Source organism: Acartia tonsa, chromosome 11 (genome assembly GCF_053477335.1).
Source record: "Acartia tonsa isolate MP-2025a chromosome 11, ASM5347733v1, whole genome shotgun sequence".
NCBI classification, from domain to species: Eukaryota; Metazoa; Arthropoda; class Copepoda; order Calanoida; family Acartiidae; genus Acartia; species Acartia tonsa.
Window position 1 is genome coordinate 11,605,939 of NC_137270.1, and position 25,480 is coordinate 11,631,418.

Consider the following 25,480-nt stretch of genomic DNA (forward strand, 5'->3'; position numbering starts at 1 on the left):
TAACAAAAAAAGCTATCCGTTACGGACGGACGTACGGACGGACCTACCCTAATTATAGAAAAGCTTCGCTTTAAAAAAGTAAAAGTGGACAGTGCTTAATTTTATTACCCTTTTCACCCTGAACATATACTTCCACTATTTATCTATGTAATACAATACAACCCCTTTCGGAAAAGACAAATGAATGTAGAATTTGAGCAGTTTTATTGGTTTAGCCCCCCCCCCCCCCCCTCCCTTCCCCCTTCTTAATTTAGAGACAATTAATAATTTCTAGGGTATTTAAGAAGGATATCAAGGACACGTGGAAATGTAAACTTTAGGATATATGATCTGTCGCCAAAGTGTAATTAGGATGAGTGCATTATGGATATCATAATTTGGGGGTATAAATTTTAATGGGAATTCAAATTGGGGGAATCCGTCACTTTGGCAAAATGAAGTTTGGGAATTTAAAAGAGGGAATTCGATTATGGGGAATCGATTTGTGGAAAAGTACCTAGAACCACTCATAGACATGATTGTCCTTGTTAATTCTATGTCTTCCTATATAATCATACTAGCGGCTACGCCCCTGGAGGCTTCTAGGGGCACTTGAGGAGGGGAGAGTCGAATTTGATAACCCAATTTATTATTTTAGATTTCAAAAGAAAAAGTATAAAAAAAAATTTTGTGGGGGGTAATTTTTTCTAGGGGCGATTTCACTTGGGAGGGTGGTGGTACTCATCCCTAAAATAGTTATAAACCTTCCGGGGACCTATGAGAAGCTACCCTGTTAAGGAGAACCCGATCGGTTCAGCAGTTAGCGAGATCTTTTGGTACAAACACACAGACAAATAGACATCCTGTTACTTTAGTATAAGGATATATTTTACTATTTACTATTTATTTTGTTAACTTTTATATCTAAAATAGTTTTATTAATTAAACAATTATTATTCATACATATAAAACTTAATTTAATATACATATCTCAAATCTTTCAAAAAAAAAAAGTATTATAATTTTGCATTAAAATTATTTATAAAAACTTAAAATGCTCTAGAACAGAAAAACAATTTTCTTTACCATAATTTCACTGAGTATTAAAAAGAACTTTTGTAAATAAGAAATTTAACATTTTATATAATTTGAGCTTTATTTTTAAGGCGAATTGTTCTTTTAAGATTCACATATTTATAGAAATGCCAAAACATTTAACTTATAGTATTCATGGATCTTGAGGAATAGGACAATGGAAAATAATTTGATGTACAGCCTAAATTAAGATACACAAAATTTTGTAGATGAAAATCATTGGTGAAAAAGTTTGGACTCTGAAGGTTTGTAATGCCCAATAATTCTAGCCTCCAATGACCCCCCCATCCCTGAAATTATATTATGGTACTAGCGGCTACGCCCCTAGAGGCCTCTAGTGGCACTTTAATTCTTTTTTATATTTAAAATATTTCTATTTGCGTTTGACGTTTATGTTCGCGTTGAACTCTCTTTTTAAAATCGAGAACGTAAAAAAATTTGGATTTTTATTATTTCTCTTGGGAGGGTGGTGGTACCCTCCCCCAAAATAGTTAAAAACCTTCCCGGGACCTTTCTGAATCTACCCTGTGAGACAAGCAAACAGACAAACATCCTGTTACTTTAGTATAAGGAATTTAAAGTTATGTTATGGGCTGAGCAGGGTTGCAGAAAAAGGGCAATCGAAGAAAAAATAATTTTAGTATACTAAATTTCTGGCTTTATAAAGTTTGAGAAAGTTATTACATTCCATTATCCTATACCTCATTAAATTATGGGATTGCTGTCGTTATTTTATTGTTAAATAATAAAGATAATTACACAACAAATGAATTTGCATCAATCTCTTTTACACTAAAATTATCTTAAATGATTATTTGTTGCCAACATTTACAAAATTTATTCTCATTAGCTAAGGCTTCGGAAAATGTATTTAAATTCAAAAACTTTTTCAGAAATATTTTGTATTATACAAGCTTTTTAATTTCATACAAATATAAGAATAATCAATTTTTATATACATAAGTAGCGCGGCAAAAATGTATTAAACATATTTTTTTCTTTACCTAACCTAATTAAAAGTATACAATTTTGATATGGGGGGTAATGAAAGTTAATACCCTTGGATAAAATTTACATATGGGGATTGGGGGGGGGGGGGGGGGGGGTTATAATAAGAAAAAATCCTTGCCTTAACCTAGAAAATTAGAAATTTTACAAATAAGAACGAACGAACGGACAAAGACCTCTCAAGAGTATAGATTTGCTTAACATGTAAATGCATGAGTATATATTTTTTATTTAGCTAATTTTGCCAGGTATCTTTTTTCTGCCAGAATTCCTCTGTCACGGACATGTACCAAAAACCTAAAAAAAAATAATTTGTTGAAAAGTAACAGGATATGAACTGTCTGTCTGCCTATATCAAAGAATCTTGGTAACAGATGAACTGATATGGTTCTCCTTAACAGTGAAGATCTTGTTAGGTCCGGAGGTTGCTAATTATTTTGGGTGATAGTACCAAAATCACACCCACCAATTGTTATTAAAAAAGTAAAAAAATCAACATTTTTAAAATGGACGTACGGACAATTTGGTAACGATTATAGAGTTGCTACGCTTTCTAAATCGTACCTAACTACTACAGGAATCACCATGCAAAGTTTGAAATCGATAGGACAATTCTAACATGCCTAAATTAACGAATAAAAGCTAACTATCTTGGACGGATGGACGGACCGACCCTAATTATAGAAAAGCTTCGCTTTTAAAAAGGTAAAAGGATTTTATTCCCAATAAAATTTACCTCACAATCCAATGAGGGGAGAAGTGTCCCGCCTCTCTTCCCAAATGTGGATATAAGATCTTTCTCAGGGTTTCCTCAGGCAACAATTCCTGAAATAATGCACTTATAACATTGTGCCTAATCAGCCTAGGGATCAACATTCTAAAAATCAAATAATGAGTGAGATTGTATCACATAAGGAATGTGGTCAAAAAAGCTAAAAATCCTTATGTTTGTAGTCTGTAGCTTAGAATATACTAAACGCTGAACCAATATGGTTCTCCTTTACTCTGAAGCTTCTTATATGTCAAAGGAAGGCTATTGAATATTTTGGAAGAGGTTGCTTTTATCTTCCAAGAGAAATCGACTTTAGAAAATAGCCCTCCTAAAAAATAAAAAGTGGGGGTCAGCTAACCCCCCCCCCCCTTTACTCATGTGACCTCTAGTAATTTACAGAGACATCATGGAATCTGTCCCGTATTTGTATAACTTTTGCGGAACATGTTCCAGTTACGTCATATTTTTCTTTCCCGAAAAAGGGAAGGGGGAAAGAAAAAAAAGGGAAGGGGGGAAGAAAAAAGAGATGGGAGAAAAGGGGGTTTTCCCCATCTCTTTTGAAGATATTTTCTTCCCCCCTTCCCTTTTTCGGGAAAGAAAAATATGACGTAACTGGAACATGTTCCGCAAAAGTTATACAAAATCGGGACAGATTCCATGGTGTCATTTACAGAGCATTACTGACCTCCGGATCTGAATGTGTGACAAGGCTGATGTTGTTATCCTTGGCAAAGGTGGACAGCTCTTGGGGCACCACACAGCATACTTTCAAGTTCACCTAAAATTACATTATTTTGTAACAGCGCAGCCACTTTGCGGCTAGACTTTGGCTGAATCTGTAAGGCTATGTATATTAGTAAGTGTTATGCATGTTGCTAAGAGTTTACTTTTCTATTTTTTATCTTGTGTTATCAAATAACACATCATTGTTCTGTTTTTACATCTATATCATTAGTGTTAATTTTTTTTGTAAGAGCAGTTATTGTATATGCAATGCATAGATTATATGACACAATTTAATGACTTTTTTGTGCTAATAAAAAAGTTATAATAGAATATGAATAATTTGCTGACCTGGATACTATCTGGTTTATTATCTCCAGACTTGTTGTATAGCTCTGTGAATACAGAAGTTCTGAGATCAGAAAGACCAGCGTTCAGAACTTTCTTATTCTCCATCATTGTTTCTACCTGTAAAGACGACATTTAAAGATAATAAGACAACAGTGAAATAATTTGATCTAAAAGTTTTGAATCAATATTTCTACTTAAATACAAGTCACAGTGCATATTTTTTGGCAAAATTTCTTTGTTTTCTTTTTTCAATAATAAAATAGTTTCTATGATGTATGATTGAAAGACAAGAAAGATACCTTCAATTCAAAGAATTATTTCAATTTTGTGCTTCCAAGAGGTAAAAGGGTAATACATCCGCAAAAAAAACTATGTATATTTTTAGAAACTGAAATTTTCACCAAGAAAAACCAGCCCCTCCTCCAAAAATATAGAAGCCCCGACGTCCTAGCTTCTGCATTGTGTTGAAATGACTAAAAAGTTGAAAAGATAGGTAACTATCTTCAACAATTACCAATCACAAATTTTGATAACTACACCATTTTGAGGAGGGATGGAATAAATATAGTGGCGTGCACAGTACAGAGTACAGACACCACCCATGAACTAAATTTTAGACGGTGACGTGACCCTTAGGAGGAGAAATATAGACAACAAGAGTGTTGTTAATTATCCTATTGTAGTAGGGGGGTATGGACCTAAACCCACCTTTTTTACGCTTCTGCATTAGAAAGAAAGATATATACCTCACTCTAAGATAGATTATAATTTTAAAATGGTAGATACCTAATATATAGATAGCTATTTCCTTTCAAAGAATAACCATATCCTATAGAGCTATAGATTGGGCATAGAATCAAGTAAAACTTTATAGCTCACAGAGAGCTTATTGTTAACTCCAATCGTTGAGAATAGAATTATTACATCCGCTTGTAGGGTATGTTATTAAACAAATTACAAAGAATAAACATAGATACCTCACTCCAAAGATTGACCATTGAATTCAAAGCTTCAGCATGATCATCATCCTCTCCACTTCCACTTCCCAATCCTAAAATGAATTGAAAATCATTTCAATCCATAGGGTCTTTGAATACTTGTAACAGTTTTATCATTTTTACTGGGAAAAAGTTTTGTCGGCTACTGAAATCTAGCTACTGGACAATTTTACAAAAGAAGATGATTAAAGTCCCTTAACAGATTATGACGTCATACGACAAGGGGTAGTTAGTGGTCTAAAGTATACATACACTATACAACCTTACTTATTTATTGCCCAATATACAAAACCAATATAATTATTTACCAAGCACTGGACTAGCCTCAGTGGGCACCGCCAAAAACAGTGAATCCACGTGGTCTGTGCGCAAATGTGACAACGCGGCATTCATTGCCTCGTGTAGATTCTCTTTGTTGAAGTCGCGCAGAAATACTTTGACTGTGATCTTTAGCTGACTCCTGAAAATAAAAACTTGATTTTCTTCCAATTATGTAAAGTAAATCACCAGTTATGATTAAACATTATACCTTGTTCAGATTTAAATGATTAATTATTAATGTTATTACATTACTAGTTTATACTACCCAATCATTTTTAATTGAAGTCTCCAAATTCCCCTCATCCCTGAGCCAAAACCCATTGGCCGCCCACAGTTTTAGAAGCAAAAGAACTACGATTAGGCCTGTCCGCAGCCAATTACTATGAAATAGTTTATTTCAGATCATTTGTATTTGTACTGAAATAAATATTTTCTCGTATTCATTCGAATCCGGTGGATTAGAACCGGTTCTAATCCATACGGACAAAAATAAGTCTAGCATCGTATTATATCCAGTTTTCTACAATTATAAAAATGATTTTAATCTTATAATTGTACATTTCATATCCGCGGAAAGCTGTTTATAATGCGATGCAAGAAATAACCATTTCATATTTTTTAAATATGATACTCATGGTTGAACAAGGACTCACCTTTCATAAGTTTCTCTTAGGTCCGGACTTTCTTTGCATAATTCAACTATGGCCTTCGAGTCTTTGTCATCAGCATTGAATTTGCTAAAATTAAATGACAAAAATTAATTCAATTATTAATAGTTATCAAGTTATTGTTTGATTATTTAAACTCACTTACAAACTTAATTTAAAGTAATATATTCAGAGATAAGTAGATTGCCGATTAAATGATTGTGTTGGAATGATTTTTCTTGTATTCCCTGGCAAGTTCGAACCCATTAATTCCCTTTTCCTTACACCAGAGAATGAGTGTGTTACGCGGCATTCCTAACTATCTCCGCGCGTCGCTTGTAAACAAACAAGAAGCAGCGCATTTTTCCTTTGATGATTCCCATGTGAAGAGCTATGTAAATGAAAATAATGTATTGGTTGAATATACATGCGCTCTAATCCGTGGAAGATCTCAAATAAGCCTTCCTGCTTAGTTTGACATCATATGTGGTAAGAATTTATCTTTAATTCTTAATAATAAGTGTAGTATGGTATATTTTTACGAAGAAATTTAAAACATTAATTTTTCAACAAATAGACCATTTAACTGCTAACTTTTGACATACGAATATTTTCCTTAATTTTATTGATCATTTGAATCTAAAATTATCAATTTCTGATGCTATTTAATATGTTTCGTGCCAATTTAAAGTTTTTTAGAAATTTTATATTTTTAATTAAATTGAAATCACGCAACCTCGATCTTACAAAAATAATAAACCATTAATATTATGTAATTAATTTTTATATTTTTGTTTTAGACTCACTGTTTTCATGGTAATAAATACACATTTGTAAACTTCGCTATGTTGGTCATTCGGAGGGCTTGGAGATAAGATTTCGAGAACGGCAAGGCATGCGTTCCGAAACAATGAAAACAAGACAGAACAGATGCGGCTAAGAAAATATCTGTGAAGTTTTGTGAATGTGTTGGTTGTGATACCTTACCACGCATTATTATAATCATAATCAGTACAGTTAATTTTTGTGACAATCATGGGTCCTAAAAAGAATAAAGGCGCTCAACTGGGATTGCGGCTGCGCCCAGCCGTCGAGGCCTTAACCAGTGAACTAAATAAAGTGATGAAGTTGGTCAGTGAATCTTCAGAGCTTGATGTTAGACATTTCACTAAGGAGTCAATCCTTGTCCATGACAAGTTCGAGACATTCGATAGCATCATGGTCGGTTTTAGCAAGCTTGGTGTGAGAATCCAAGAGCTTGAGGAGTTTAGTGACATTTATTCTAATATAATTACTGTGCAAAAGGATTATAACGCTCTGAAAGATGCTCTAGATGCTATGGAAGAGCTTTGTGACATTCAAAGTGTTGTTGATTTAGTTGGTGATAATTTGCCTGACCATAAGGCTGAACTATATGATCGATGCTTAAAGATTGTGAAAGTTATTAAAGGGTCATACTTTCCCTTACCAGAACCAATTATAAACACTTTGTCTGCTTTGATGAAACGGCTGGCTGAGGTTAAGCTTGAACCTGTGAAGCCGCCTACAACGACGGCGGGTGCTTCGACAGCATCGCCATTTGTGTCGCCATTTGGCACACCACAGTTCGGCACCGGTTCTATATTCACGCCAGGATATATGAATCGTGTCGACGAACGCCTTCTTCCAAGCTTTGACGGCTCAGAGTCAGCCTACGTAAGTTTCAAGGACAATTTTAAAAAGCTTACCGTAGGACAGGACCCGTCATATTTACAGTTATTGTTGAGCAGTGAAAAGGTTTGCAAAAATAAAGAGTTGAGACTTCAGTTAATTCAGATTCAATCGCATGAATCTCAATGGGCTTACCTCGACGCACGTTTTAAGTCCAAAACACGTCAGATGCTCTGCCTTTTCAACCATTGGGAGAAGAAGCCTAAACCGTCGGACTCCAACCAGATTGTGACAGTCTTAGCGGAGTTTGGTGGTGCAGTTAGCCAGCTCGAGCAGCTGACTAAAGATGATGATGATGAGGAAGTCACCACAAGCCAGTGGTTGACCGTGATCCTTCTGGAGATGTTATCCAAGAAGTTGCCACGTGATTTTCAAGACAAGCTCAACCTGGCGTTGGGCTCGATGGATACCCCAAATATTCCTAAGCTGTTGAAGATTATAGAGGAACAGCGTGGCGCCATTTTGATGAGGTGTTCAATCGATGTAGACACCCCCTCCAAGAAGAAAGGTAATCCTGCGGCCGCAGCTACAGCCGTTGGTAAACCTGGGTCTCCAGCTAAGACCAAGAAGAAACAGCCTTGCCCGTCGGAAGGTTGTAACTCTGATCACCTGTTGTTTAAGTGCTCCAAGTTTAGGGATATGTCTGTTCCTGAACGCAAAGTCTTCATCAAGAAGATAGGCGCCTGTTTGCTCTGCTTACAAAAAGGGCATCGGGTGGCCGATTGTCCCAGAGCCGATAAACTTGGCAGCTGTACCATAGACAGTTGCAACCAGCCTCATAATTCATTGTTACACGAATCTGTTGCTGGTGGACAAGTTGCGGCAGTGTATGAATCACAATTGTTTAGCAAGAACAATTTTATGCTGATGTTGCAGCAGCTCACGGCATTGGCGGCTGACAAACGTCAAGTCACCGTCAGTGCCATGTGGGACTCTGGAGCAAATTTGACGTTGATTTCTAGAAGTATTGCCAAGAAGTTAGAGTTGCCATCAACTGGTCGCACAGCTACTATTTCTCTGGCAGATGGAAAGAGCCAAGCATGTCCTACAGTCAAGATTTGTTTGGTTGACCGCAACCGGAATTCACATATTCTGGAGGCGGCGGTAGTGCCCAGCATTGGTGCTGAAGAAGGGTTGCGTTCTATTGATCCTACAGCCGCCGCCGACATTTTCAACATGAAGCCTGATAATTTTTCTATGGTCGACGGTAAGATTGATATTCTTATCGGCCATTTAACACCAGCTATGTTCCCGTGTGCAGATAAAATGGTTGGTGATTCTAGACTGTACAGAAGCTTATTTGGCACAGGCTATTTAGTTGTGTCTGCAGATGGCAGGACTGTTGCTAATCCTGTCGCCTGTAAAGCTGTGAAGTTGGAGGTCAGCAAGATGGAGTTCCTGAGTACTGAAAGTTTGGGGATACAGCCGCCATCAATGTGCAGCGGTTGTAAGAACTGCCGTCATTGCGCCGCCATAGCCGCCGGGCAGTCCGCCTTGGACGTGCGTAAGCGGCAGCTGATTGAAGAAGGTCTGACATTAGATCTTGAGAACCATATTTGGACGGCCTCATATCCTTACAAGCAGCCGCCAAGTGTGTTGTTTGATAATTCTGAGCAGGCGTACAAAATCTGCTTACGTGACCGGCAGAGGATGGTCAAAAAAGGTGAATACGACACCTTCTGCCAGGTGTTCCAAGAAGCTGTGTCTCGTGGAGTGTATCAGAAAGCTTCGCCAGAAGACTTAGCTTATACTAAGCCCGTGTATTATTCGAGCCTAGTCTGCGCATATAAAGAGTCTATTTCCACGCCGTTGAGGATATGCGCCAATTCTAGCCTCTGCTGCAAGGGGCTAAGCCTCAATAGTATTATGATGGACGGCCCAGTTCCATTATATACTCTGATGCACAATCTTATCCGGTTCAGGAGTTATAAGTGTGCATTCGTGGCTGATATTCAGAAGTTCTACAATTCATTATTAGCTACCTATGAAGATTCTCAGCTGAAACGTGTTTTTTTCGCTGATACAGTTGATGGAGAGCCGGAGGTCTACCTCACCAAAACCATCAACTTTGGTGAGGCCTTGGCCGGCGATATGGCCGTGACCGCCCTCAGACTCACTGGTCGTATTTTTGGTGGACGTTCCCAGCAGGATGTTCAAGATGTTTATGGATCTGAGAAGATTAGAGGTTGTGACGTTGTAGCCCAGCAGGATGTGTGGAGAGATGTTCAGCAACCACTCAGCTCTGAATTTATTTTGTATCAAGATCCTCCATCGGTCAAATTGGAGACTTGTACTTACGTGGATGACTGTTTGAGCGGTCATAACAGTAAACCTGAAGCTGTCCAGCTGGTCCAAGAGCTGGAAGATATGATTGCACCTGGCAATTTCAAGTTTAAATCTGTTGTTTATTCTGGAGATGATGTTGACAGTGTCAAAGTTCTGGGCCTTGTTTGGGACCCTAAACAGGATAAGTTGTTCCTACCTGTCAGAGCCAACCACGGCGAGAAGATTAAGGGTAGAAAGTTACTAGAAGATCTGGACCTGGAGGATCTCTGGAGAAGTCTACCTGAGTTGATAACTAAACGAGAAGTTTGGAGAATTGTGCAACAACTGTATGACCCAATGGGTCTAGCAGCGCCATTGCTGCTTAAATCCAAGCTTTGTCTGCGCTCAGTTTGCATACATGGATGCAACTGGGATGATGTTATACCTGGAGAGTTGAGGTCGGAGCTCGTGTCCAGCCTCCAGGACCGTTCGGCACTTGGAAATGTGTCGTTCAGACGTTCGATGGTTCCTGATAAGCCGTTGGGGCTTCCAATGCTTGTTGGTTTCTGCGATGCATCTAACCAGGCCTATGCAGCCATCACCTACCTGAGATGGCCAGTTCCTGGAGGATATGATGTAGTTTTGTGTTGCGCCAAGTCACGTGTCGCACCAGTGAAGATAGAGTCTATACCAAGGTTAGAAATGCTTAGTTGTCTAATTTTGGCAAGGCTTGTGGATACTGTTGTCAGAGCCCTACCTTTCAACATTTCTGGCAAAGTATTTTTTAGTGACAGCAGCTGTGCCCTGGCTCAATTATCCAGTGACAGTGTCATGCTAAATGTTTTCAACAGTCATCGTGTTTCCGAGATACAACAGTTGACGAGCCCTGAAGATTGGAGATGGGTTCCAACCCAACACAACATCGCCGACCTGGCGACGCGTGGTTTGTGTACGATTGAGGATGTACAACCTGGATCTACATATCAGGATGGTCCAAGCTGGTTGCGCCTGGAACAGGACCAGTGGCCCGTTAAGACGGCGGGTGAGGTAAATGCATCCATTCCCGAGAGCGAGCTAAATCCCAAGATGGCGAAGCTCAAGGTAATGTTCACACAGGTGGTGGACAATGATTTCTGGAGGTCCCTGGCAAGAAGGACCTACAGGCAGGCAAGGAGGACTGTGGCCGCAGTTCTTAAGGCTGCCAACTGCTTTAAAATGCTGCTTGTCAAGAAGCGTAGCGTTGCAACAATTGAGGATGGTGTTAGCAACGATGATAGTTCTAGGTATTATGAGAACTATACTTTCACAAATACATACATGGATTCTGTTTGTGACTTGTTTCTGACTTCCTTCAACCAAGAGAAGGAGATGACCATGGACGCTGAAGGAAAATTCGACTCCCTTCAACCCTATCATCACAAGGTCCAGGTTTGTTGGCCCATAGTGGGTCATGATGGATGTTTTCCTCTTAGGACATTTACAATATTAAAAATGTCCGGGAGAGGAGATGAGGCTCTTGAGGCCGCTGCTGGAGGCCCCAGGAAGATTATGAAGGACAGCCCAGGTGTTGTATTGCTCAGCCGCCACAACAGGCTGGCGCGGCTCATCCTTCAACAGTCCCACGATGAATTGGGGCATGGAGGCCATCGTAAGACGTTGGCGCAAAGCCCCAGGTATGCATGGATCACACATGGCCGCATGGAGGCTATGAAAGTGGTCAAGAGTTGTGCTGCATGTTCCATTGAATATGCCAAGCGTTCGAGTCCCGCAATTGCTAATATTCTGCCAGATCGTGTCGAGCCCTCTGTGCCCTTCAAGGAGGTGCATATGGACCTTGCGGGGCCGATAGAAGTTACGAAGCCTGGCGTCGGCACCAGGAGTTCCAAGACCAAGTACAAAGTTTGGTTGTTGATTGTGGCCTGTAGATTCACGCAGGCTGTGTTTGTTGACGTGTTGACCGATTATTCAACTGAAGCCGTGCTGGTCGGCTTGAGAAAACTTCAGGCGTTTTACAATATGCCTAGAAGGGTTACTACAGACAGAGGCACCAATATGGCTGGTGCCAAACGAATTATGGATGAACTTTTGAAGGATACCAGGATGCATTTTGAATGGCACCTTGTGCCCACTGCAGCACACTCGTTCGTAGGTACTGTGGAGAGGCAGGTTGGGCTGGTCAAGCGTGTGTTGAACAAGAAGTTGGCTGGTGCTACTGTAACCTTCAATGATTTATTGGTGTTGTGTGCTGAGACTGCAAGAGTCTTGAATTCTAAGCCATTGACCTATGCCACCCAAGGAGATGACGTCAATTGCTGGAGAATAATTTCACCTGCTGATCTGTTAGGCGGCAGGACCAACGATGCAATCTGCACCTTCGAGACAGGTTGTAAAGAGCCCATCACCAGGAGGCTGGAGAACTTGGAGGAGTTGACCCGTCAGTTCCATCAGGTGTACAAGGAGCAGCTCATGCCTGAGCTACTCAAGTCCGTCAAGTGGCGCAGCAACAAGGTGCTGCTCGAGCCGGGAGACGTGGTGCTGATCGACGATAGCACAAGTTTGATGAAGAAGTTCAGATTGGGGCGTGTGGAAGAAGTGCGCCCAGGTGGGAGGACCGTGGTTTGCAAGTACAAATTATCAGATGACGCAGCCGCCACGAGTAACGAGACTTCCGCAAGACGTCTGCTCAAGATCAATCTACCCAAAGTTTAGTATAAGTATCGTTCTTGTTTAACTTTGAATTTTATTTTTACGGTAGATTTATCAGATATTTTTTTCGAAAGACAAAAAACGCAAATTTTGACGCATTTTCGTTTAAACTTTCAAATCAACGCAAGATTTTTTCATTTGAAATGCAAACTTAAGTTATTTATACGTTTACGCAAGTTTTTTCAATGATTTAAGTCTTTCCGGGACCAGGGATTTTTTTCGCGGAAATTTTCCTAGGTACCTACGCAAATACGAACATTTTTATCCTTGTTTAATTGAAATTCGATATGATAAAAAATTAACACAATGAGATTTTTTTACATCATACAAATATTTTTTTAAGATTTATTATAATCACTTAGATAATTTAATATTACATATATATTAAAATTATTTCTATTTACCTTTTAACCGATGTACCTAAAGAAAAATGCAGATTTTTTCGCCTTGAATTAAGTAGATTCTTTGAGTTCGAAGATTTAAGCTTAATAAGACCGCTCTATAGTGTATCTTAGCTCTGTTACCTCGGCCAGACATACTACAGAACGGCAAAACTAAAGCATAAGTTAATTTTATTTCGATTGCTTTGATTGATGATTTTAAAGTTTCTTGAGTTATTCATGATTCTTTTAATTTTTGATTTGATTTAAACATCACTAATTATGTTTATTTTCAGTTGATGGAGCCCTGCGCCAGAAATCCTGTCGGAAATTATGCAGTATCAAAAAATTGTGATGGAAAGACATAACGTCCGTCAGGATAGCTGGAACATGGCATTATTAATATTTGAAAGATTGGTTAGTTTGTATCTTGAGGGGTTCATTCTAACTGAGGCCCCAAATTGCCTTAATTTTGACTGTATGAATATGTACAAGTTGCTTTCTTCTTAAAACAGAGAGAAATTGCAAACTCAGCATTTAGAGAAGTTCTTTTCTTATAATTGAGCTTTTGTTTTATTTTGGTAATTTAATTTGCATATTTCAATTGCAATTTTATTTTACGCAATTTTGATTCACGAAGATTTAAAATTATGAAATTTTAATTTTCCGATGTTTGATGATTTTTTTACAGTCATATTTTATTTAGATTTAAGTGTCTATTTTATTAAAACATGTTAGATTTAAGGATCTTACCTATCTTATCTAAGAAATGTCTAGATGTAAGCCCGAGTATTTTTCTGCTGGAGAAAATGCTAATTTTTGAGAAGTTTTTTATGAAAATTTTACTTTTCTTTTCTAGCAAAAAGATTTAGTAGAAAAAATGTCATTATTTAATCTTTCTTTCTTTTGATTTAAAAGTTTGAGTTGATTATTTAATTATTGATGCGATTTTTAATATAAAAATCATTTGCCTATTATTATGTAGGTACCTAATCAAAGTTTAGGTACTATTGATTATTAATTCATGTATTCGCAATTACATGGTCTGTAATTCTAACTTTAATTGAGATTATGAGGCCATGATATAATGAGATGTGTGAGTGGTAAATGTGCATTTCATGAATGTTGAATGCTTTTCCCATTCCTTATTCCTATCCTTATGTGGTAGTGGAGTCGGTTTGAGTTATTGTGGTGTTCGTAAGTTACCATAATTAATTTTAGGCCTGATGGCCATGCCATTTTAAACTCTTGTAATTTATGCGTTATGAGATTGTGATTTTGTGGACACTGTCTGCACGCATGATGCTAAGATGAGTTATTGTGTTCGATTCCCAGTGACTAGACGGGTGTGTGTTGGAATGATTTTTCTTGTATTCCCTGGCAAGTTCGAACCCATTAATTCCCTTTTCCTTACACCAGAGAATGAGTGTGTTACGCGGCATTCCTAACTATCTCCGCGCGTCGCTTGTAAACAAACAAGAAGCCGCGCATTTTTCCTTTGATGATTCCCATGTGAAGAGCTACGTAAATGAAAATAATGTATTGGTTGAATATACATGCGCTCTAATCCGTGGAAGATCTCAAATAAGCCTTCCTGCTTAGTTTGACATCATATGTGGTAAGAATTTATCTTTAATTCTTAATAATAAGTGTAGTATGGTATATTTTTACGAAGAAATTTAAAACATTAATTTTTCAACAAATAGACCATTTAACTGCTAACTTTTGACATATGAATATTTTCCTTAATTTTATTGATCATTTGAATCTAAAATTATCAATTTCTGATGCTATTTAAAGTGGCTGTGAATTTGCAAATAACGTTATATATATAGGTAGATAACTAACAATTGAAGATAAATCTTTAAAAATATTGCCTACAAAAATGAAAAATATTTAATTAGATGAAAAACAATTTTCAAATTTTCTAAACAGAACGATACCGCGCTTATCATTATTATGAAAACTGAATAATAAATGCATTAAATACGAACAATTGCAGTGCATTTATAGGGAATTGTATTCAAAATAGATAAAGCATTGTGTATTTTTTTAAATGTCATTTAAAAGTAACACAACATGATTATCATTTTAATGATAAAAAAAGCAAAAAAGAAAATTAGCCGAAGTTCGAAAAGTAAAATGTTTTTTACCGGCACGACATTTTATTACCTCTCTTTCTATCTATCTGTCTCTCTAACCATCTCTCTCTCTCTCTCTCTCTCTCTCTCTCTCTCTCTCTCTCTCTATCTATCTATCTATCTCTATCTATCTCTCTCTCTCTCTCTCTCTCTCTCTCTCTCTCTCTCTCTCTCTCTCTCCTTCTCTCTCTCTACCTAACTCTACCTAGGTTAGTTTTAAATTAAATATTATTTAATGTATAAAAAGATTATCATTCTAATCTTGTAATTTTATATTTAATTTTATTTAATTCACTAGCAACTTTTTTAATAAAAATAAAATAGCCTAAAACCTTCGCTACAGACAAAAAAAGCTTACCACTTTATAAAATAGGATATTGTTAAATCTTTTTATTAAAAACTCGACATTCTTTCTATTCTGTATTCAGGGAGGAAATGGATATTTAGCTGTTTATTACATTAGTTCCCAAAGTTAATGACATTTTATTCATTGAATAAATAACTCTGGGGACTTTTATTTAATTTTTATTGGTTGGTTCATTACTTTGTGTGTCCAAATGTTTAAACCACTAAATATAGTTTAAAAAAAGTGTAATTTTGTGTATATTTTCCTTTTGGATATCCATTAATTTATCGGCCATTGTCTTATGCCTCTCATTCCCTGGTTTTTATGTAGCAAGTGGGTTCGTGGGTGGGGCGTTAAGTGTGTGTGTGTGTTATACTACGATAGTGTGTGTGTGCGTGTGTGTGGCAAGATAGGTAAGGTATGTGTGTGTGTGTGCGTGTGTGTGTGTGTGTGTGTGTGTGTGTGTGTGTGTGTGTGTGTGACAAATTACAATAACTTTTCATTGGAACAAAAAAAATAATGTTTGTTTTTATGGAAAAACTTTAATAAAATGATTGAATTTTTTGCTGAAGTATATAGCAAATATAATACATTTTTACTTTTTAAACAATTTAATTCTTAATTATCATTCTTTCTATAGATTTAAACACTTTTTCTATTGTCTTTATACCAGCTCAAGCATACCGAAATTCGGTTCATAATTTTTTAAAATAAACCAAACTTTTTCATTACATTTTAAAGAAAGTTTGAAGACAAATATTATTAGAGATGTATTATAAAAATATTTCCTAAGTATTGTTTTTTTTGTTTTTATCTGTGAGCGAAAAAATAGCTTATTATTTCATAATTTAATTCTTGCACAGATTTTAACATTATTTTCATGTGGAAATACTCTTTGCATTTTAAACTGATTTTTTTCTAACTTAGTTGAACTTTTAAGGCATTATACTTTGAAAATTACTTTAAAAATACGAAAAGGTAAACGAAAATGCATTTTGAAAAATTAAATTCGCGATCACTTTAATATGTTTCGTGCCAATTTAAAGTTTTTTAGAAATTTTATATTTTTAATTAAATTGAAATCACGCAACCTCGATCTTACAAAAATAATAAACCATTAATATTATGTAATTAATTTTTATATTTTTGTTTTAGACTCACTGTTTTCATGGTAATAAATACACATTTGTAAACTTCGCTATGTTGGTCATTGGGAGGGCTTGGAGATAAGATTTCGAGAACGGCAAGGCATGCGTTCCGAAACAATGATGTACATCCCAATGATAAAACACAAAATTATCCCTTCTGTAATTTATAATTAGTTGTTGAGACGTTTGGACATTCAACTAAATAAACCAACAAATCAAAATTCAATAAAAGTCCCCAAGGTTGTTAGGCCAACAAATGAGAATATGTTATAAGAAGACTTTACACTAAGAGATATAAGTTTTCCGGAATTGTAATGTAGGGAGTAGATTTGAAATCTGCATCAAATTTTAAGGATTTTTTATAAAATTCGTTTTTTGTATAATTCTTTATCTAAAAGCGGAAATACAAATTAAGTTAATTAATTTTGGCATCTGTGATTGGTGGATTTAAAAAATCTGCGCTCTGATTGGATGTCGTACATCATTCAACCAATTAGAGCGCAGGTAGTTTAAAATCCACCTATCCTATTGGTCAAAATTAATTAACTTAAAATGTATTTTCGCTTTTAGATAAAGAATTTTACAAAAAACGAATTTTATAAAAAATCCTTAAAATTTGATGCAGATTTCAAATCTACTCCCTACATTAAAATTCCGGAAAACTTATATCTCTTACTTTACACATCATAAATTTGCAAGCTAACTAAAAAAATATTAACATAATAATGAAAATGGGCGAAATGCCTGTGCACATAAACAGGCGCTACTAATTGCCACAGGTAGTCTAGTTTGTTTTCATTTTTTATAATACAACAGCTACTATAATAACGCAAGCATTGCAACTCACCTTTGTAATAAGTCCTCAAGGACCAGCTGTAACTCAACGCCGGCGTCTCTACCCGCCATTTTCCGCCGAAATTCGGCGTCTTTCACCAAATTGCCGCCCACTATATACAAGTTCTCCATTTTATTCTAAAATTAAATTCACTATTGACAAATGGTCGTGTATCTAATTCTGAATCTACAATCACGTATTACTAAAATCCATTCATAATTTGAATAAAGTGGTGTGCACAGGATTTTGCCAGGGGCGCACTCATAAATTTCAAAACCCCCCTTAATCCAAAATCAAGGGTGGTTTAAAACAGACAAAAAGAGGGGTGTTTTTTTGCCAACTCCAATAAAATTCCATTAGCTTTTTTTTACTTTTACAGCCGAAATATAAAGATTTTTTTTAATCTTTCCAAAATTAGAGGAGAAATCCGTTTGTCTAACTTTAAACCCGTCTTTTTAAGACAGCCGGACAGACAAACAGAAATCAAACAATTTTCTATCATGAATATAAATAAAAATCTTTTTAGTTCACTAACAGTAATTAATTTTCACCAAAATACATTATGTATTAAATGATAAAACAAAGTTGTTAATATTATTGTTTAATTTTTAATTATCTGTTTATTAGGGTTACTTGATAACATTATCAGCTACACACACACATCCCACTCTATCTCACTCACACACGCACACATACACTCTCAAACGCACACATTTTACTTTTCTCTGACGCGCTCCGTCCGTACTTATCCTTCCCTTTTACTCCCTCAATTCTCGCTTCTCCTTTACCATGACAATTTGACCGCTTGAAAAAAAGGCCGGACTCTTTAAACTTCTTAAAACAATTGGCACTGTACAAATTAAGTAAACTTAAGAAGTCCTAAAAGGCTTTTATAACATTGATGTATTAAACTGATGAATCTTAACCAATTTTCTTAATTATTGAAATTTAAAAATTGGCCATTAAAGTAAAATGTATTAGAGACGATTCTATGTATAAAGTAGTAAGGTTTTTTGTCTGTTAAGTTCTAAATTTTAGAGAAGGTTCACATAGGTCATAGAATAGTTTTAGGCTAATGATATGAAATTAAGAACACTACTGTTAAATAGATTAAGTTATGGAGCAATTTTCTTAGAGCAAAATAATTATAACCAAAAGAGTGGCCCTCATGTTAGATTTTTAAGCAAAAAGCTTTTCCTTTCGGTCGAAAGAGTATTTTTATAGTAGCTGTGCTTTGAACATTGAAGCATTAGGTTAAAATCGTTAGTATCGACTAAATGGCCTTAACTGTTGTAATAAAAGTTATTATTGACTTTTTTATATCACATAAAGTATTGCTACTATAAACCTATATATACAATCTTACACTATTATAGTGTCTAAGTTTACTGTATATGTTTTAACTAACAAGCTAGTTAAATATCTAGTTGCTATGAAACATAAAAAGATTACGAAATTCAAATCTAATACCAAAATTTTAAAACAAGAAATACAAGAAACAAATTGTTAAAGATAAATCAAAATGTAGAAGTTCTGTCTGCTTTTATATTTATTAATAACTGAATTGACTTGTACAAAAATTTCAGGTTTATTTCTTCAAGGAAGTTTCATGTTGGTTTCTGACACTTGATTTTTTAAGCAAAGCTTCTATATAGTTGTAAATAAAAATATCGACCAATAAAATGTGTTATAAAAAAGCCACAATTTACAATTTACAAACGTTTACAAAAGAATTGATTTTTTTTCTTTAAATGATTATTATTTTTAAAAGCGAAGCGATTCCTAGGACAACAAAGTACAATGTTATAATCTCTATAATCAAGTCCTAAAAATGTAAGTATGTCCTCAAACATTATCCTATATTCATTCAGTTTTTCAACAAAATTATTTACAATTTTGTTCGACTTTTATACATTTATGTTCTGATCATTTAGTTCTAACACTCTACAAGTGTTAATGTTCGTTTGTCCTACCGTTTCAGAGCTTCGCTTTTATGAATGTTGTCATCCTTGTTTCAATAGTAATTGTAATGAAGAAATCTAAACTAAACTTATTTATGTTAACACTAAAACACGAAAGATCTGCACTTTATGTTTTTATATAGGTAAGAATTTTGTTTTTTACACTTATACTGATTTTTTTAACACTAATATCTAAAAAAATATTATAATCGCATTCTTTCATAGTTTCATTAATTATTTTGATCACATACTGTCTGTTTTAATATTAATGAATAATTTAATTGATTATGAAACAAGTGTAAAACTGCAACTCCCCATGCCTTGCTTGTTACTCACATATAAACAAGTATTTCTGCTTTTTAAAGCACAAGATATTCTTTCTCCAAATTCTAGTCGTATCCAGGAGTTGAGAAAGCAATATCAAATGCTTTCTTTAGACATTTTCCCATCTTTTCATTTTGACCAGGGAGGGAGGGAAAATTGGATTTTAAATTGCACTGGTTTTAATGTGACGTTTTCTTATTCGTTGGCTGTAAATTTTGGCTACTTTTACTAAATCTTGATTCAAAATAGCAGTTTCAAAATATTTCACTCGATGATTTTTATCTACTGAAAGGGTAATTGGGGATGGATTGCACACCAATTTACTTTTCATTGTCTTGTCCCTTAAGATCTCAATACAAATTATAAACAAATTGGAGGGTATTGTATGGGGGTCTATTTATTGAGTCAATTTTAAATAATGGGAAAATGCCCTTTTTTTCACTTTATTGCATTCATACTTTACAATTATAGGCGGATCTAAAAAAATATTATAATATTAAAGGTATAAAAATTGTATTGTCATTAAGTCAACATAAGTATCTAGTTAATTATAATGTCATTAGCCTATACATTTTTAGGTCTTATGTCTCCCGTGCACACTTTTTATTAAATCTGTAAAGTTAGTCTAGTCGACGCGTAATAATTAATATTTATTTTTAAAAAGTCAATCACAATCACTTTAATTAAAGACATATAGTCGACATAAATCTTTGAAATTGTATATTGCTAGAATGTCAGCAGTTTCGACTTGGAACATTATATAAGACAATGGACTTATAAAAATATTTTATGTATTAATTTTGCTTTTTGTTGCTGGTGAGTTTTAAATCAATTAAACTAACATTATGCTTATGGTAAAGTTTAGAGTTTTTTTTGTAAAAAATTATATTTTACAAAAGAGTTTTTTTCAATTAATCTACAGCCAATGAAATAGCCTAAAACCTAATCAAAGCAAATATAGACATTTCCATGAAGAAACCGAGCAGACTGGCTGATACCGAGATCTTAAAGAACAAAGAGAGAGAGACAAACATCCTGCCTTTTTTTTTCGTTTTTTGATCCACCAAAAAATTAATGAAATAAAAGTTTAAAGCGTCAAGACTTTGCGTATGTATTTTTTGACCTATTATACTTTTATTCAATGTTAGAGGCTTGGTTATTAAATTGGGAAAGCTAATAGAATAATAAACAGATAACGACATTCTTCGCTAGTACCAAAAGTCTTAAAAATCAGCCAATAGTGACCAAGATTCTAGAATCTAGATAGACAAAATAATGAATCTCATATTCATGATCAAATGCAGTCCTTTACACAAATAGATTTGAGGAAAATTAATTTTATAACCCTATTTCTATGGAAAGAAGGTGGATCAACTTTTTTTTTTATAGCTAGCCGGTTCTTTTAGTAAGTAGTAGATGTAAAATTTTTCATAGAATTCAGATATGCAATCGTTTTTTTTGTAGACCTCTTATTTTTTAAGTAATTTAAGTTTTTTTAAAAAATAATTAAGTCGGTTTTAAGGTACTAAAACGCAACAAAATAAAAGAAGAAAATGGCCAGTAAGAACAAAAATAGTAAGATCTTTAATTTGACACCTTACTTTTAAAATTCTGTTGAGTAATTATTGAAAAAATCTATTTTTTTAACCTCGGTTTAATAAAAACTTTAGACCTAAATATTTTCTCAAACAGACATAAAAAACATGGGTTTATATATACCTTTAGAATCAGAAAAATATTACGAATCCATTGTAAGCAAAATTGAAAAAAAGTAAAAAAATTAAAAAATTAAAAAATGGCCAATTATTTTTTTTGTTCAGGCAACACTATAGTCTTCCCTTTTTTACCCCCTCTTTACCCCCTTCCCATTTTTATACTCAATTCAAGAATTAAGACGTTGCCTGTACAATATAATATGATATTTTCATATAATTCCTTTTATTGTAGTTTATATACTACTAGCGGCTTCGCCCCTAGCCTCTAGGGGCTTTGCCCCAAGACGTGATCAAAAAAAATTGAGGTGAAATTCGTAAAAGGACTAAGGAAATCTTCTGCAAAAAAAAAAAAGGACCTAGGAAATCTTCTGCAAAAAAAAAATAAAGGACCTAGGAAATCTTCTGCAAAAAAAAAAAAAAAAAAAAAAAAAAAAATTGGGGGGGTATTTTTTTATTTTTTTGGGGGGTTGGGGGTGTCCCACCCCCCAAGAAAATAGCCTAAAACCACCACAGGACCAGTAGGTATATTCCCTGAAGAGTAGAATCCGATCGGTTCAGTGGTTACCGAGATCTTAAGGGACAGACAGACAGACGGACGGACAGACGGACAGACGGACAGACATCAAGCTACTTTGTATTATAGATATTGTAAACTTTTTTTTTCAATTTTGCTTACAATGAATTCGTAATATTTTTCTGATTCTAAAGGTATTTATGAACCCATATTTTTTTATCTGTGAAATAATAAAATTAAGTTCAAAGTTTTTATTCTCGTGGGTTTAAAAAAATCGATTTTTTCAATAATTACCTGACAGAATTGAAAAAGTAAGGTGTCAAATTAAAGATCTTACTATTTTTGTTCATAATGGCCATTTTCTTTCTTTTTTTTGTTGCATTTTAGTACCTTAAAATCGACTTAATTTTTTTTTTTTAAACTTAAATTACTTAAAAAATAAGAGGTCTACAAAAAAACCGATTGCATATCTGAATTCTATGAAAAATTTTACATCTACTACTTACTAAAAGAACCGGCTAGCTATAAAAAAAAAGTTGATACACCTTCTTTAAAAATAATGGTTCAACATAAAAATTGATTTTAATTTGTAAAATTCTAAAATATAAAAAAGCAACTATTGGATGAAATCATTCTTGTTCGTATGAAAACCACAGAAAAATATCATTTTCTCGTATTCATTCGAATCCGGTGGATAGAAACCGGTTCTCATCCATACGAAAAAACTATGTCTAGCATCGTATTATATCCAGTTTTCTACGAATATAGAAATGTACAATCATAAGATTAAAACCAGTTTTTTTAGCCCGTGCCTTCGGCATCTCGGGGCTAAAAAAACTGGTTTTAATCTTATAATTGTACATTCTATATCCGCGGAAAGCCGTTTATAATACGATGAAAGAAATAACTATTCTTGCCGAGCAACTACTTTATAACTTGGGTATGTACTTACGTGCCTCATAGTAAGTTGAATAACTATACTTTAGTTGAAACAAGATTGCTCTTATTTTAGAAAATAGGATGACTACATCCAAAAGTAGCGAGGCACAAACATCCTGGATGGACAAACACAGTAGTCCAGTTGGTATAAAAATAAGAAAAAAGTCAGAAAGAGAATATGTGATAAAAACTATAGAAATCAAGAAACCTTTCAAAAATAAATATTTATGCCTTTTGTAGCATGGTTGCAAAAACTACGAAGCAAGTAAGTCTAATGCTAGATGCTTTTTGGTAAAGGTTATTTTGTAATAAAAAACAGCAGTCTACCTTAAATAGCAACCGGGAGGACTCCATTTACTCCATAGTGGACTGATTGATATCGGACTTAAAGCCCGTTTTTTTTCTCAGTAGTTAGCTAAAATGAAAACAAAAAAAAATACTAAACTAACCGCAGATCCTCTACAAATAAGATATGTTTTTTTTTGTATAGATTTTGCAATATATTTCTGTGCCTCCATTTGTCGTCTTACTTTAGAGAACTTTAAAAGATAACACAATTGTTACAAATAAGGGGCGAACACAGAGTTTTATCAGGGGGAGGGGGGTTATGTCACACCTTTGATTAAACGAAATTGTTTACTCGACAACTAACAAAACGGCTTTTAAATTAACCTTTTTATTGAAAATCATAACACATTCCTCAATTATCTTCAACATCCACATTTTGCAGTAAAAAAAGTTACTTTTAAAACAAATCTTATTTTCCAATTTTCGAACATTTTTCCATTATATTTGGAAGATTTTTAAATATCATTGATTAAAAATATAGGAAAAAAATTATTGTTTATTCTTTATTAGCAAAAGAAGAAAATCGTAAATATAATTTAACGAGTATAAAAACATCCACAAAAGCAAAGCTCATCAAATCTGACAATAGGAAGAACAAACGACCAGACACACTTTGTAGTAATGTTTATAGAGTTGAAATAAATTTAGAATTATGCCTTATTGTTTAAAAATCTAAACTTTTAAAGAGAATAAACTATTTTTATTCTCCCAACTATTCTATCTTTGCAATTTAAATTTTTAAACTTTTTCTAAGGAAAAGTTGAACATGTAGTTTTCTAAATTTTGGACGATCTTTTTAAACAGGGATAAATATTTCCAGTATTGCTTCAAAGACGATTGATATCAGCTGGATTAGAACCGGTTTTCAGCCCTACTGAATAATCATGTTTAGCATCGTATTACAGATAATTTTCCACGAATATCAAGATAAAAATCATAAAACAAATACCAGTTTTGTTAGGCTAGGCCTTCGCAAAACTCTTCTACGTTTTGATAAAGAATTATTTTAAAATTTTTATATAATTTCAGTATAAATAAAGTTGTAAGGTTTTTTCTGTACGGGGCAAATAGATGGTCCGAATACATTGTGCTTTATATATATATATATCCTTGGTTGGTTTAAGGCTATTTTATTATACGTTATAACAACTATTATTATTATACGATATCGTTTAATAAATTAAGAGAGAGTTGGAGAAAGAGAGAGAGAGAGAGAGAGAGGAGAAAAGAGACAGAAAGAGAGAGCTAAATATGTCTAGAGAGACTCTACAATCATGTAACTTACTCTGACAGAGTATAGAAAAAAATGATAAAGTAGCTGCGCTACTAAAAACTTTAATTCTGATGTTAATATTTATCCCTGAAAAATAGTAAGAACTTTGCTTGTTGTAAACTTTTATAGCAAATAGTTTTTAAATAGCCAGCTTCACCATTACTATAGTTGGGTATAGTTCTTTTCGTGGCAACGCACCTTAAGGGGCGTTTCTTCGTATTTTTCACTGTAGGTTTTCTCCTATTTCTGTGGGGCAACTGCACCTAACCAAATTTAACCTAACCTAACCTAAAATAACCTATAAAAAGCCATTTTAAAAATACGACGAATCGCTCCTTAAGGGGCGTTGCCACGAAAGAAATTATTCCCCTATAGTTTTAGTACACCGTGTCCGCTAGCTGTCGGGTTCTAATCAGTCATGAACCCCAAGTCATGCAGAAGAATTTACTAATGCCTTTTAAAGTGTTGAGTAGATATCATATTAACACAATTAAGTATGTAGAAATGATGAAATTATGTTAGTAATATGTAAGTAATTGCCAATCTGAGTTTACGAAATAACTTACTCCCGTCACCAGCATAAATTCAGGACAAAGGTTGTGCAATCAAAGTTTTGGGTTACCTTATAAGAAGGTGCAAAACAAGTCTCGAAATTTGACTCAAAAACATTTGAAAAAAATATACTAATATTACATTATTTATTGCAGCGTGTTAAAGACAGCTTTCCTCGTAAATTGAATTTAAAAATAATGAGATTGAAAAATTTAACCAGTTTTGCCCAAAAGACCGAAGGCCCGGTTTTGATTTTATGATATTTAGTTTAATGTTCTTGGGAAATTGTCTGTAATACGATGATATACATGAGTTTTCAGTATGGCTGAGAACAGGTTCTATTCCAGCGGTTGGTTTTGAAGCCATACCTGAAAAATAATTCCTGTCGGTGCTAAGTTGGTCTCTTGATATTATTAGTATGTGTTAAGA

General features: G+C 34.5%; 1 protein-coding gene across 1 annotated transcript; it reads right to left on the reverse strand.

The window, feature by feature from the left end:
* Positions 1-1,153: 1,153 nt before the first annotated feature.
* LOC145331517 (glutamate--cysteine ligase regulatory subunit-like) lies at positions 1,154-17,591 on the reverse strand. Its single transcript, XM_080176207.1, has 8 exons — positions 17,438-17,591; positions 5,901-5,984; positions 5,235-5,386; positions 4,906-4,979; positions 3,929-4,045; positions 3,540-3,632; positions 2,819-2,907; positions 1,154-2,379 (listed from the first exon to the last, which is right to left on the reverse strand). Exons 1-8 carry the CDS (start codon positions 17,554-17,556, stop codon positions 2,310-2,312), a joined length of 798 nt encoding a protein of 265 aa, XP_080032333.1. The 5' UTR covers positions 17,557-17,591; the 3' UTR covers positions 1,154-2,309.
* Positions 17,592-25,480: the final 7,889 nt, after the last annotated feature.